The sequence below is a fragment of the Mirounga leonina genome, unplaced genomic scaffold, assembly GCF_011800145.1.
Source record: "Mirounga leonina isolate KUSES-001 unplaced genomic scaffold, KU_Mleo_1.0 Mir_152, whole genome shotgun sequence".
Classification (NCBI taxonomy): Eukaryota; Metazoa; Chordata; class Mammalia; order Carnivora; family Phocidae; genus Mirounga; species Mirounga leonina.
The window spans coordinates 19106009-19120977 of NW_023270380.1; the positions used below are offsets into that span (position 1 = coordinate 19106009).

The following is a 14969-nucleotide window of genomic DNA, read 5'->3' on the forward strand; positions in this document are numbered from 1 at the left end:
TGGCTTTGCTAGAGGTCACTGTGGTGATTGGAACAGATCTGTGTATTCTCTTCATCATGGCCTTAAAGATTTTAACTTGGCAGTTTTCTGACCATGCTCACAGTCCTGACTTTCAATTCCAGGTAGCTACAATGAGGTTTGCATAGCAATGCTTTAGAGATCTCTGTGCTCTGCTGGCCACCTAAATAGTTTGATTGCCCCCTTTGTGACCCTGTGTCCTGTAACTTATTTCGTATACAATATGTTGATGAATAAAATTCTCATAACTCAAACAGGTCCTACTGTGGTTATACAATAATATATCCAATGAGCTACTACTTTCTTTTATTTTTTAAGAAAATATACATATTTAATGATTTTATTTATTTACTTGTCAGAGAAAGAGAGATAGCACACAAGCAGGGGGAGAGGCAGAGGCAGAGGGAGAAGCAGACTCCCCACTGAGCAGGGAGCCCGACGTGGGACTCGATCCCAGGACCCTGGGATCATGACCCAAGCCGAAGGCAGATGCTTAACTGACTGAGCCACCCAGGCATCCCTACTTTCTGTCTTTTAAATATAATTTCCTTATATTATAAAAATATGTATTACTATATTATTATATTTATTATACCAATTGTGTATGTTATGCGTAATTATATATTCTACAGCTAAATCTGTAAGTTTTCTGGGTCTCAAACCAGAGTAGGAGGTGTTTGTGTGATCCCTGTAATCACATGAACTCCAATGACTTTTCTCTCTATGTTGAAACATGAGTGAAGGGTCTCTGCAGTGTCCACGGTGTCTGCCAGCTACCTGTGGAACTGGTCATGGTTCTTTTTCTTGGTTCATAGATAGCTTTGGTCCAATAGATTGTCATGTGTGTTTCCAGAAACCCGACATGGAAACGTGTCCTGAATACTCTGTATCATCTGTTCTTACTCCTCAGCTTCCTGTTCATTTCCTGCTTCATCCAGTTACTCAGTATATTGTGTGGGGTGTTATTGTAACAGCAGATATATTTCAGAAGATAAACAATGTAAAACACATCCACTGAATAGATGTTTAGTTATCCTTTAAGGTAAAATAACTTTGTTTCTGTTTTTACATTTTAATGATAATTACCTTTTGTGCAATGTTAGTCTCTGTGCTAGACACTTTATATGTTTTATTAATATTTTGTTACTATAAAGAAGACACAATTATAGCAAAAGTTGTAAGTGCTACAGAAAATGAAATATGGAAGTCTTCGCCACCCTTCCAAAATTCCCAGTCCAGCAGGAAACAATGTTAGCATTTTGTATATCTTTGTAGAAACTATCTGTGTATCCTAACCATATATATGCATCTCTCTCCTTGTTCAGTGAAATGGATTCATACCATATTAGGCTGTTCTGTAGCTAGGTTTTATTTACACTTAAAGATGTACTTTGGACTTCTTTGCATAGTAATATAGCCTGATCTAACTCATTCTTTTTTATTGTGCAGAATGCCCAGTGTACAGATATGACAAAATTTAAGTCTGCTATTGGTGATATTTTAGATTGTTTCCAGTTTTCACTGGTACAGACAGTGGGGCAGTCTGTAACATCTTTGTGCATTTATCTTTACACATTGTTCAAGTATATCCAAAAGATAAATTCCTAGTAGTACTATGGTCAAAGGATGGGGGTATTTAAAATTCTCATTAGGAGTGCCACGTTGCTCTCTTAGACGGTTGTGCTAATTTGCAATTGAAATTTAACTCTAAGAGCCAAGAGTAGAGACTGTAAGAGTGTAAATAATTTGACCCACATTCTCAAAGGTGGGAAGCAGTGGAGTCAGCTTTCAAACTCAGATCCACCCACACTGTTTTCTTCTAAGCTACAGATGTCTCAGCCACTGTTTTGGTTTTTTTTTTTTTTAATAATTTTTTTATTTATTAGAGAGCAAGAACACGAGGCGGGGGAGAGGGGTGGGCAGAGGAGAGGGAGAAAGGCTCCCCACGGAGCAGGGAGCCGGATGTAGGACTCGATCCCAGGACCCTGGGATCATGACCTGAGCCGAAGGCAGACACTTAACTGACTCAGCCACCCAGGCTCCCCTCAGCTGCTCTTTTAAAGCATAATATTGGCTTTAAAGCTAGGAAGCCTTATTCCTTATCTTTTTATATTCTTAACAGTCAATCAGCCAGTTATGATAATTCTTCCATTATAAATACACAGCCCTTTATGGTTTTGTGTATTGATTTTATATCCTGCAACTTCATTGAATTCACTTATTCTCACAGTTTTGTGGTAGAGTCTTTAGGGTATTCTACATATGATATCATGCCATGTGCAAAGAGTGACAGTTTTCTTCCATTCTGACTTGGAGGCCTTTTCTTTCTTTTTCTTGCCTAATTGCTCTGGCTGGGACTTTTGATACTGTGTTGAATAAAAGTGGTGAAAGTAGACATCCTTCTTTTGTTCCTGATGGTAAAGGAGAAGCTTTCAGATTTTCACCATTGAGGATGATGTTAGCTGAGGGTTTGTCATATGTGGGTCTTTATTACATTGAGATATGTTCTGTCTTTGTTGAGAGTACTTACCACAATGGATGTTGAATTTTGTCAAAAGCTTTTTCTACAACTATTGAGAGGACCGTATGATTCTTCTCCTTCATTCTGTTATTGTGGTGTATTACACTGACTGACTTATGAGGATGGAACCATCCTTGTGTCCCTGGAATAAATCCCACTTGATCACAGTGTATAATCCTTTTAATATATTGTCAAACCCAGTTTGCTAATATTTCTTGGGGATTTTTGCCTCTCTGTTCATCAGGGATATTGGCCTGTAGTTCTTTTCCTTGCAGTGTCCTTGTGTGTTTTTACTGTCAGGGCAATGCTGGCCTCGCAAAGGCACCTGGAAGCTTTCCTTCCTCTTCTAAGCCCTTAATGGTTTTCAGAACATTTTTACATTCTCATTGTGGTCCTATGAGATGGACATTGATTATTATCCTGATTAATACATGGGAAGAACTGAGGCTCAGTGAAAAAAGAAATTAAATTTTAAAATGTTATCAGAAGATGGTCCTTGACCAAAGGCCTTATGGCCCCCAAACTGCCGAAGCACTATATAAAAACGCTAGGAGAAGAGGTCAAATAAGGGATGTGGGATTAGTGGCTTTGAATGTATTGATATTGGTGCATTATGTTCACGAACAAGAGGAAAATGCACTCAAATTTCTGGCCACGGGGCCCTGTCACACCTTAGGCCAGCAGTGGCTCAGGAACAGCTTTCTTTTGGCTGCCTGTGTGTGTGACGGGCAGGGAAAATGGGTGACTTAACCGTTCAGTGCATTTGATCCAGAGCTTCCTTTAAACTTCACTGCAGACATAATCACGTGACATTACATCTGTCATGATAGTTCCTTTTTATTATGTCGATTCTTCCTCTGTCTCATCTGCTTTCCCCTTAGCTCTCTCTGTCTTAGGCTCAGACCAAATTTTTTTCTAAAGAAATAAGATCTTTCTCTGTAAGGGTGTAGGCTCCATTCTTGACTTCAGATCGAAAGTTTGCTGTTTTCCTGGCCAAATACATCTACTGAACTTAATCCATGGACATTTCTTAGAATAATTTTTTTCTCCATGAGAGACGATGGACTCTGAAAAACAAACTGAGGGTTCTAGAGGGGAGGGGGGTGGGAGGATGGGTTAGCCTGGTGGTGGGTATTGAGGAGGGCACATTCTGCATGGAGCGCTGGGTGTTATGCACAAACAATGAATCATGGAACACTTCATCTAGAACTAATGATGTAATGTATGGGGATTAACATAAGAATAAAAAAAAATAAAAATTAAAAAAAGAATAATTTTTTTCTGTTTTTGCTTTTAATTATTTTTTGCTTATAATTCACAACTTTAGTCAATTTGATTGTTCCTATTTTATGATTAAAGAACCTGAATCATAAGAAGCTCATGTGACTTACTTCAAATACAAGCCAGTCAGAGTTCAAATGATTGTTTACTCTCTACTAGTTCCTACTGCATTGAAAGACGTCTCCAATTTAAGAAACAGGTTATGTTCCAAAAATCCATTTGTCAGTCATGATTTGGCACTTGGACTGCATTTTACCAATGGCGGGGGGAAATGTTATAACCTGTGATTAGGCCCCTTGGCCGGCTTACAGAAGTCTGTTTAGCTCTTATGTAACCACCTAATGATGCATTTGCAGTAGAAGTAAGAGAATGATCGTGGGATTCTGGTTACGAAGAAAACTCTTTCCCCGGAGAAGTGTCCAGTTGGGAGATGGGGACACAGAGGGAACTGGAGAGTCTACAGGGACATCACGGTGCTGTGAAGGCTGCTAGAGGCTGGGACACTGTCTAAAGCCCAGGTTCTTGTTAAAACTTTGTGGATTAGGTGGTTCTTATACACTTGGCGCCGGCATAACTTCCGGGACAGCTGTGATTAGCATCGACAGGACTGATGGACAACATAGATTATCTGAGATGATATTAACGAACCTGATGGTAAAAACCAACCAGCAAATCAGAGAAAACATCCCCCCTTTGGTCCCCCGGGTGGCAGGGTCAGTGGAGCTGCGGACCCCACGAGCTGGGGCAGCCGGGCTGAGTTCTGGAGAGAAGGCAAGGGTCCCAGGTCGGGGGGAGAGGAGCCCGTGATGTCTCTGTGTGGAGTGTTTGTCCACGAGTGTCTGGTTTTGGGAAGTGACTGCATTTGTGTCCTGTGGCTAGTGCTTCTTACACGTTCTAGGCTGCCTTGCACTTTAGCGTACAAGCAAGCATCTTAAATTTCACTTGGCTTTGGAAAAAGTCTAGTGCCTCTTTAGGTGCCCCCTGATTCATGTCTTAATTGTTCTCAGACACTTGCATGCAGCTTTTTTTGTTGTTAGCAAAAGGGAGGATACATTCTTGGTGAGAGGAAGCTGCTGTGACAGATCCTGCAGGGGAGGCCCTGCCCTCCCCCTGGGCCGGTGACAGCGGGCCTACCAGCACCCTGTGCCGGGTGCCTATCCCAGAGAGGGAAACTGCCTTTACTACATGTTCAGGACCCCTCCCCGTTGTCCCTGCAGAGGAGGTTGGGACCTGTGACCACTTTTAGAAGTGATAAGACAGGAGGAGAGAAGTCAACATCCACCCGGTTTTATGTATCTTCTGATGTTTTATAGATTCTTTGTCTTTCCACTAAAATAATATACAAAGAAATTGTTTGACATCCATGTAATTCTTCTGTCTCTTATGATGTTGAATTTGTGCATGTGTTTGAGTAGTCTTTTTCTGTCCAAAAGGTAAATACAGTAATGATGCTGAATTTGTGCCCAGCGTCTTCTGGGCACCAGGATCAGATTGGAACTGCGCATTGCTGTGGTGCGCTCTGCTCAGAAATGCCCCTGCCATGGGGCAAGTGTTGGGTGAGAATGCACATGGGACCTTCCTGGTAGGGGCCCAGGTTTGCCAGATTGGATGACCATATGCTCAGACTGAGCCAAGGTGATTTCTTCTGGTGCCTGTGTGACCGCAGGAGGTGGGGAGAGACCGGGGAGAGACTGCTCTGGAGGCTATTCTGTCTGCTTGAGGAGTGCCCTGCCTGAAGGGCTAGTGAACTGCACGGGCTCTTGCTTTTTTCTCGTTGGCTTTCACGTGCTGGTTAAACAGACTCCCGGCAGTGGGTCACCCGTTCTTACTGCAAATTCCCAGATTTTGTGCATGTGGTCAGAGGTGAGGTGGGTGAGGGGGGAGGGAGGAATTTGTGTGTTTTTGCTTTCGTTTGTTGACGGGACAGAAACATGCTACTGGTAATTTGTTAATTTTCCTTTACATTGAAAGCCTGGACCTTCTGGTAAAAGGAAGAAAAGTTAAAAACAAAAATCTCATTTCAAGCAAATCCTGCTCATGCTCTTTTCTCATGTGCAAGCAATGCTACATAATGTAGAAGACAAAGCAGTAAGTTCTTGGCAACTTACGTGGCTTGTTCATTTTTTAAGCATTATAGTCATCAGTTGAGGAGGAAAAACTCTGGTGTCTGATATCTTGGCTGCAGCAATTCTTGGCTTAGCTGATTACTTTTTATTTTTTTTTGTTTCTTCTTATTCTAGGACCTGAGAGACTTAGGGGAAAAATCATATGTTCTTGAGATCTTTCTAAGACATGAGATGTTCTTAAGATTATTCAAATTATCTTAACCTTGACAACTCACTGCCCTCATGGTGGCCCTTCATTTTGTCATTACTCCTGTGTCCTAACACCCCATGCCTGGGTGAGGAGTCGAAGGGCGATGTTGGTGCCCTCTCTCTCCCTGTCCTCTCCTAAAATGCGCCAAGTCTTACTCCATACTTCACACCAAGGACAAGCACGGGGAGAGAAGGGTTAAAAGCAGAGGTGGGGAGGGATAGGTGGGTGCACAGAGCAGCTATGGGCCCGAGTGCTGCGGGCCGCTGGGCCCCTTGTAGAGGCTGCTGCGTTCCCTCCACGATTTCGACTCCTTCCAGTAACTTTCCTGTCTTGTCTGCGTCTCTGCCTGCCTGCCTGGCACTGGCTGGTTTTATATCATTTTCTCTCTTAGGGCCAAGAAATTGGAACATGGCTGTGAGCAACGGGAACAGTGATTTTGTGGTTCTGAGCAACGGCAGCAGCGCAACCAGTGCCCCCAAGCCTGGCGCCCTCACTGCCTGTGATGGGGACTTTGCCTCCCAGCAGCTCACACCCAGAGAGGCACCAAAAACAAAAGTGAGTCTGAATGGATGCCTGCAGGTCAATGGCACTGTGAAGTCCTCCTTTCTGCCCGTGGACAGCCACCAAAGAGTGCCCACGATGTTGTCCCCGTGCTGCCACCTGTGCCCGTTCCATCAGCCCCTGGCCAGCCAGAGCAGTCACCCAGAGGGCCGCCCTGAGGCTGGCCCGGCCACGCCTTCTGCTCTGGCCTCATGCTGCACGCAGCCATGCTCCGAGTATTCTGCACCTCTGTGTCCCAGCCACTCGCCCGTCTACCAGACTGCGTGCTGCCTGCAGCCCTCTCCGTCCTTCTGCCTGCACCACACGTGGCCCGGCCGTTTCCCACACCAGCCCATGCAGCAGCATGCGGCCGGCTTCAGGTGAGTGTGCACAGGTTCTGCTCGCCTTCACATCCAACCAAGCCCACACGAGTGCCCCTGCTTGTGTTGATTGCCCCAAAAGGAGGAAGATACATGTGTCAGAGAAGGAAAACCAGAATGCACATGAAATAATGTGTCCCTGTCTCATCCGTTGAGCTCTTCGTCAGACACTCGTGCACTTTCTGCCTGCCTACCAGTTGGTTTGGTGTCCTGGTGGCCTTGACTTACAAAGTTCCGTAAAACTTTCCGTCAGCAGTTGCTGTTACTACTGGTGGGGGATACATCTGTGACGAGGCTGCCTGAACAGGAGTCTTGATGGTCATCAACCTTTATGACAATGAAGCAGTTGCTTCCTCATGCTTCCGAGCGGCTGCGTCTACCAGCTCTGTTCATGTGGTTTGGGTGACCATCAGTATGTGGAGACCAGACCTTTCCTCGAGGGGGGAACCTGTCGATCTGTAGCGTAGATCTTTGAAAACTATGTTTTGTGGAACATTTTTGGGTCTGTGTCATGGCCGGCTCCTGCCCCGTCCCAGCGTGTGCTTTCTGTTCTGTGTGTCTTCCGCTGTCTCCTCCACGCGCACTGCAGGTGAGTGATGTTGGTGTATCTTAGGAAATACTGAGTGCTTTGGAGCAACCAAGTATGAGTTCGCATTCGTAGGTAATGAGCTTTCGGTGAGCTGGGAGAGCACTCTCCTTTTCTGATGAGGCTAGAGTTTACACACAGGGAGATGCACCAGTCTGAAGTGCACAGCTTGATCGGCGGTGACCCTCGTGGTCCACACCTCGGCCCACTTGGAACGTTTCTTTCCGGGGTGATGGAGAACGTCCCCTCCGGCTGCCTCCTCCTCGTTCCTGCTCTCTTCACCCGACCTGGTCGCTGCTCTGAGCTCTGTAACCGCGCGCTGGTTGTGCCTGCTCTGAGATCTTGTGCGAATGGAGTCCTACAGTACATACTCTCCAGTGTCCCGCAGTTTCAACCCAGCGTAGTGTTGGAAGACTCGTTTAACTGCTGTGTGTCGTAGTTTTCCTTTCTGTTGCTGAGCCACAATCCACTGTGTACCTGGGACAGATTCACGGTCACCTACAGAGTCCATCAGACCTCCACTTGTGAAGTACGTCCTGGGGGCATCACGTACATAGGGTGTGCTGACTGTAGCTAAGAACACTGGGCTGTGCATTTGGAAGTTCCTCCTGATAATGGAAATCAGGAACTATTGGTCTAATGTAGTAAGATATTTTCCCAAATAGTGGAGGAAGACTCCACAGGTTCTGTTTCCCTAAAAGAAATAGAGGAGATCTTAAAAGTTCTCATGGCAAGAAAAAGCTTTTGTAACTGTGGGTGGTGACAGATTTATTGTGATGATTTCACAATATATATAAATATCAAATTATGTTGAAACTCATATAATGCTGTATGTCAGTTACAGCTCAGTAAAAAAAGAAGTCAGATCCAGAAAGGGGTTAAGTGATGGATCCTTTTCACCTTTATCAGGTTTGGGTTCTGTTGACATTATCTGGTTTCACTGTTTTAAAAAGAGGGCAGAGAGAGAGATGGGGAAAGACAGTGGGGCTCGGGGACTGGGGGACATTCCTCTGCAGCGTGTTTCTGCAGTTTCTAAATACGTTTTCCACGTCAGGGGCAAGAGTCTTTTAGTCACAAAACTATGGGAAGGACTGGCCAAAGCCATTTTCAGAACGCTAATCCTGATAGCATTGTGCTGCGTGACCACTTTGGATTAAATCGAAGAAGTAATTGACTTTGAAATTATGTGGTCATCGATATTGATGCGTTAGAATCATCAGTTATATGGTTGCAGGGTGTGAGGGGAGATAGATAGTTCTACATTTTGAGGCTGATCCCTCCTTTAAAAAACTTGAGAAAATATTAAAGCTATGGGCAGGGAACCAATTCTTTTAATACAGCAGGCCTGTCAGTATTTTCATGACTTTAGCTTAGCATTTCTGAAAAACCTATTCTTAAAGGGATGAGAGTGCTATGTACATACAACTTTGAATAGGACGGCACTGAGGTGGCTCAGTCAGTTAAGTGGCCGACTCTTGGTTTCAGCTCAGATCATGATGTCGTGAGAGGTCATGAGACTGAGTCCCGTGTCAGGCTCCATGCTGGGTATAGAGCCTGTTTAAGATGCTCTCCTTCTCCCTCTGCCCTTCCCCCAGCTCACTTGCACTATCTCTCTCTCTCGCAAATAAACAAGTAAATAAATAAATGAAATCTTTAATAAAAAATAAAATAAATAGAATGGCATTAAAAAACACAGATAAAAATGCCATATTTGTCCATCAAAAAAAGTTGTAGAAAAAAGTGGAATAGAAGTTTTTCATATAGAATTTTTCTCAAGAATTTGAGCCTTTAGATCAACTATGTATAATATAGAACCTTTTACAGATGCTTGTAAAGGCACATCTGTTCGCAGTTGGGTCTGCCATATACTTCACTGTAAAATGTGTCCTGCCAAAGCCACTTCCTTATTTTATACATTTACTTATTTATATGATCAACAGTACTTACTGTTGTGATGCGGGGCATCACAGATGTAATTCTGAACAAGATGAGACTATGAGGTGGTAGGAAGGGAGACAGAAGAGCCAGCCACTGCTACGAAATCATGAGACGTGTTGCTGAGAAGGAGCTCATGGGCTGTGGGCGAATAGAAGTCACCAGTGGGGACGGGAAGGGTTTGCGCAAAGACGTGTCTCTGCACCCACGTCACAAATGGGCCCACCTGACTGGTGTTTGCGTTTGTCTTTTAGTTTTGTATATAAAACACTTAAGCCATAGAGAATGTTTTAAAGGGTCAGTCAAGTGGAAACTGTAATTTTATCCTGGCCCATTTACGCTGCTGTCTTTCCTTACCTTCTATAAAGTGATAGGTTCTGTCTTATCCCTTCTTGGCCCTTTAGGCTCCAGCACCTCTCTCGAAAAGATTCATTAGATCAATGTCTGTGTGCTTTTTTGCTTTGTAACATTATCTGTTAATCTTTTGGTGGATAAAATTAAGATCAGTGCACGAATTATAGTAATACCCTATTTTAATTCCATTTATCACCAAATATGAGGTAGTTTACGTAGATCTCATTTTAAAGCTTCCAGTTGTTCATTTCTAGATTCCCGTCTTCATACCGCCAGTCTGACCATTAACTACGGGGTCTAATTGAGAACACTAAGGAATTCAAAAAGGCAAGATGTAATGTCTCCCTACCAAGAGACAAGGCTACACCCCACTGGCCATCTGAATCATCTGGGCAGTTAAACATTAAATAAGTATTATAATAATGATGTTTCCTTTGTAGTAGAAAAAAATAACTCTAGGCAATCAGAGGAGGGAAGGAACCCTGTGGGTTGATGAGGTGAGAGGCCCTCTGACAGGGGAGGGCTTGCAGGGAGGGGGGGTAGGGGTGAACGGAGCAGGAGCGGAGAGTGGAAGGAAGGTGGAGGGAGGGGACAGAGCATGGAAGGGGTAGGGGAGCAGTGGCAGGGCATGGAAGGGGGAAGGGTGGGGTTGGAGCATGGAAGGGGGAGGGGAGCGGGGGCGGAGCGTGGGTGGCTGGGAAAGGGTGAAGGAAGTGCATGCAGACTGACAGCGTGTGGAAGAATGAGTAGAGTGAACAGCATGGCAGGAGTGGAGTGTGTGCGTGTGCGTGCACACGTCTATGAGTGCGCGCGCGTGTATGAGTGCGCGCAGGCGTGGCAGCATGAGAGTGGCCCTGCTGGAGCATCCTGGATCTAGATCTGGAAAGTGCCCCCTGGAGCCTCTCAAACTCCGTGGGATTGGTTTGGGGTGCTTTTACTGCCATCTGAAGATGGAAAGGTAATTGTGTTATGACACAACTAAGAAAGTTCCGCTTTCAGAAATTAGCAGACAGATTCCTAATCCAAGCCCTGCAAAGAGCTGTTCTCCATGGTGGCGGAGGACTCCATGAATGATGCTTGGCAAGTCCCATACTCAAGTGGTAGGGAACCTGTGATGGTTCTGGGTGCCTGCCAAACACAGGTTTACTTCCCTGAAGGTGGTTTCATGGACAAATGGTCACTCTGAGTGCCCCCGCATGGCCGGAGGCTTGAGAGCTGTGCAGTTGAGCAGGCTTGGCACTGAGGAGCCCGTGAAAGGGGCTGACAGTCGAGCACACCCTTGTCCGTGTCCTGAGCATTGTGCCCTATGCTGTTTGTGGCCTGTGTCGCCTTCTCCTGCCGTCCTCCTGACTCTTCCAACGTGTGGTTCACTTGCTCAGAGGTGTTTGCTCTCCCCTAGGACGCTACTTGCTTTCAACTCTTTTTCTTAAAAAAGTAAGAATTGAGAACTCTTATGTTATGTTACAAGAGAGAATCTACCTCCTGAAATCTGGTTTCTTTGTATACAGTATATCATAACACCCAGGGGCCAGATGGCAGCTCTGAGCATTGTTTTCCAAACTGTCTTCCTATGATGCACGTGCTCTGCAGTGATCCACACTTTTCCCCTTTCCTGAGCCCTGGCGATGGAGTTATTTCTATTTAGCTGGGAAATTTGAAACAGAAATCACGTTGAACACATCATTAGCATTGTGGCATGAGCCTGGCATTGACACAGATCCCAGTGTCTGATTTGCCCCAATCACTAGACTCAAACCACATGGCTTTTCTAAGATGCTGAAACGATGAGTGGACAAATTCAAAGTTAGTTATTCACTTATTCAGCAAGTATTCAATGAGTACTTGCATACATGGTGTCAGGTGCTGAAAACAGAGGTAAAAACTGCATGGTCCTTACCTTCAGAGGTGCAGAGGTGATATGGACAGGGCGAGAGCTGGGTCTCGGCCTGGGCAGACTCTAGGTAGGTCGTCCACTGTGTTGTCTGAGGTACAGAAGTTAAACATCAGTGTTCTTCGTCCATGTATTAATTCAGAAAGACAACCAGATCATAGTTGTATAAATTCTTTCCTCCTGTTTTCTTCTTTTACAACGGAAGATTACTAATAGCGACATAATCCTAATCCTGCTGATACAGATTGTAGGACTGCTGAGCAGGCGTGTTGCAGGAAGGGATGGTCATACTATGTGCTTTAGACGGGCACTCTTCACAGGGCCCAGTAAACTGCAGAATTCAGTTCTAAGTCCTACTGGGCACCGTTCGCGTGCTCCAGAGTCCCCTGTGCCAGGGGCTCACATACTGGACATTCCCATTCCAGCAGTTTCTGGCATTTCCCGTTCTACCAGTTTTCCTGGGCAAGGCCGTCTCTCTTTTCTCTTAGAGCAACTGAGGTCCCTTCCGACCTCTGTGGCAGCAAATGGAGCCCCAGTGATGTAGGGTAGCAACAATATTTGACAGTGAATAATACCCTTTTTTGTCCACATGATTCTGGTTAATTGGGGTTTGATTGCTTGTATTTTGTTTACTGTATCACAAAGAAATGTCAAAAGATAAAAACCCTTTTCTTCAAAAATCTAAAGGAGTAAAGCCCCAGACTATAAAAAATTGTAGTGGGTCAGTATCCTCTAGAGGCCCCAGTTCCATCCCACAACCTGCCACGTTATTTAGATGAGTCTGAAGGCAAAAGTGCTGGTGTATTTAATTTGTAGCCAGCGGGTATACAGTACAACGTCAGACAGTTTTTCTGGGGGTAGGGAGACAGCCCTACTTGGAGGCACCACTGGTGCTACTTTATGGCTTGTGTTTCTCTTTTCCAGCCCTCTCTCCCTTGCTCCCCATGCCAGGTGAGGGGTGTGCACGCGGCTTGGCGTGCACACGCCCGTGTGAGTCCTGGCACTGCTGTTCGCTGGCTTTGTGTCTCTGGCAGGAGTTCATCTCTCTCAGCCTTTGTTTCTGTCTCTGTAAAGACGGGAGGAACTGTTCCTCTTCTGGTTGTGTTCCTTTCTGTTTTTTCTCTTTCTCCTTGCTTCTGTTTTTCACTCCGTTAGTCTTGTTTCAGGAGTCAGGCTGTGGTTGAACCCTGGCGGAAATAGGTACGTGATGTATTGCTTTTCACTCTTATCCCACCGACCCCCTGAAGAGCAAGTGTAGCAGATGGTCACGGACTCACCGTCTGGACGAGGAGAGGGTTGTTGAGAAGAAGCGGGCCTCTCCCGCCCCAGAGACCCGAGCCGCTGTACTAATGCTAATATATGGTCTGATTGCATGGTTAATTTTAGAAGTCTGGTAAGATTTAATCTTGATTTCATTGAAAGCGAGGTTTATTTTTAAATTCCTTAAAGTAGTCAAAATTTACTTTTAAAACAGGGTGATGTTTGTAGAATCTAAAATGTTCCGAGCTTGCTTGCCAAAGTCAGTCCGTTTGGCAGTCTGATGGGGTGAGACTTGTCTTAGAGACTATTGTGCATAAGGGAACAGATTTCGGAGGGTGCCGTGGAACGCACATTTCAGACTTTGGACCTTGTTCATCCTTTGCTTTCATAGTAAATGTCAGCAAACAATGCCCTCTTTATTTGAAAATTAATTAGTGAATACGACATTTTGGAGTGAGGCAACCATGTTTTCTTCACCTCCTTTCCGTGTCAGTGAGCGTTGTTTAGCAGATACTAGGGACTGAAGAGAAAAAAAAAGAAATGGTTCAAATTTTCTCCTTTTCTTTTGGCTAAAAAAAAGTTTAAAGAAAGGTAAGAAGTTCGACCAACAGTAAACCCTAATGAAAGGATCAGGTACATCTCTTCAGGAAGACCCCAGTTGCTTGCTGAGGGCATCCTATTTCCAAACTTAAGTGCTTGGCTAGCTGTCACTTAAAAGACTTTATATAACTTAATGTTTATTAGGAGAATTTTGATTGCTATACTATTTTGTATTCTTTTCAGCAAATTGACTCCATAAAAACGCATCTCTTTTTTTTTTTAAGCACAAATCAGATATCTAACCAGGGGGTTGGTATTTTGGGTATGAACTACACCTGGGGCATACCTAGTAAATATTTGCCCTGGAACTCAGTAAATATTTGTTGAGTGATCACAAAAACAGTAATTCTTGGAATATCTTATGTAATGAAAAACTCACAGAGTTTAAACTTTTTAAGGAAACCTCATGAAGTTAGACCAGTCACTGGCATCAGGCACTATGATGATCTCAGAGGGTAGAGATGATGAAGACAAACATAGGTGCTGTCTGAGCACAGAGATATTCTAGAGTGTCATGTGAGTCCCAGAGAGGGATTCAGGGGGCCTTGCCTAAACGTACAGGGCCTGCAGCCTGCCCTGCAGGAGCAGGAGGTCTGGAGGGGCGGGGAGTGGGGGCATGGCGGGGGCGTGGCATGTGGTCTCCTTTGTCTGGAAAAAGACCCAGAGAAGGGGTGACAGCACGTTGTGCGGGGTGTGTTCCTTTCATGGGATCCCGGAAGCACAGCATGCTGCAGTGGTCCAAGGAGACTGCCTCCCCGCGCCCGAGCAGCACATGCCCATTGTTGTGTGAGCATCATAAAGAACTTACTAAGGACTTACACACAGCAGCTGTATAATTCTCATACCTTTGATTCACTGACCTTTCCCTGGGCCTGCCGAACCAGGTTTTGGTACTCCTGTGTGTCTCCAGGGCCTAGCACGGTGCCTGGCATTTAGTAAACACTCAAATTAATTGTTTAACAGGCTATTAAATAATTGAGCATCCATCACGTCCTTGTGCAGAGCTTATTTGTATGATGTGATAATTTGATAATGGAAATCAGGAACTATTGGTCTAATGTAGTAAGATATTTTCCCAAATAGTGGAGGAAGACTCCACAGGTTCTGTTTCCCTAAAAACACTCTTATTACTGTTGTTTGAGTCTACTTGGGGGGATGCCTCCTTCTGTTCTTTAAATCTCCCTGCAAATGCATTGGTTTCTGACTTTTAAAAAAATGGGGGCACCTGGGTGGCTCAGTCGGCTAAGTGTCTGACTCTTGGTTTGGGCTCAGGTCATGGTCTCAGGA

General features: G+C 44.8%; 1 protein-coding gene across 10 annotated transcripts in view; it reads left to right on the forward strand.

The window, feature by feature from the left end:
* DISP1 (dispatched RND transporter family member 1) overlaps nucleotides 1–14969 on the forward strand; it is a 177102-nt gene that overhangs the window by 124612 nt on the left and 37521 nt on the right. For 5 of the 10 annotated variants that reach the window (XM_035008630.1, XM_035008623.1, XM_035008624.1 and 2 more), the window contains one exon: nucleotides 6528–7056. The exons of 1 other annotated variant lie outside the window; for it this stretch is intronic. In XM_035008630.1, the coding sequence (XP_034864521.1) occupies nucleotides 6545–7056 (512 nt within the window). In that variant the 5' untranslated portion in view covers nucleotides 6528–6544. Of the gene's footprint in view, nucleotides 1–603; nucleotides 1061–6527; nucleotides 7057–14969 lie in introns of those variants that run through there. 4 more of the 10 variants (XM_035008626.1, XM_035008628.1, XM_035008631.1 and 1 more) reach the window with 3 other exon arrangements.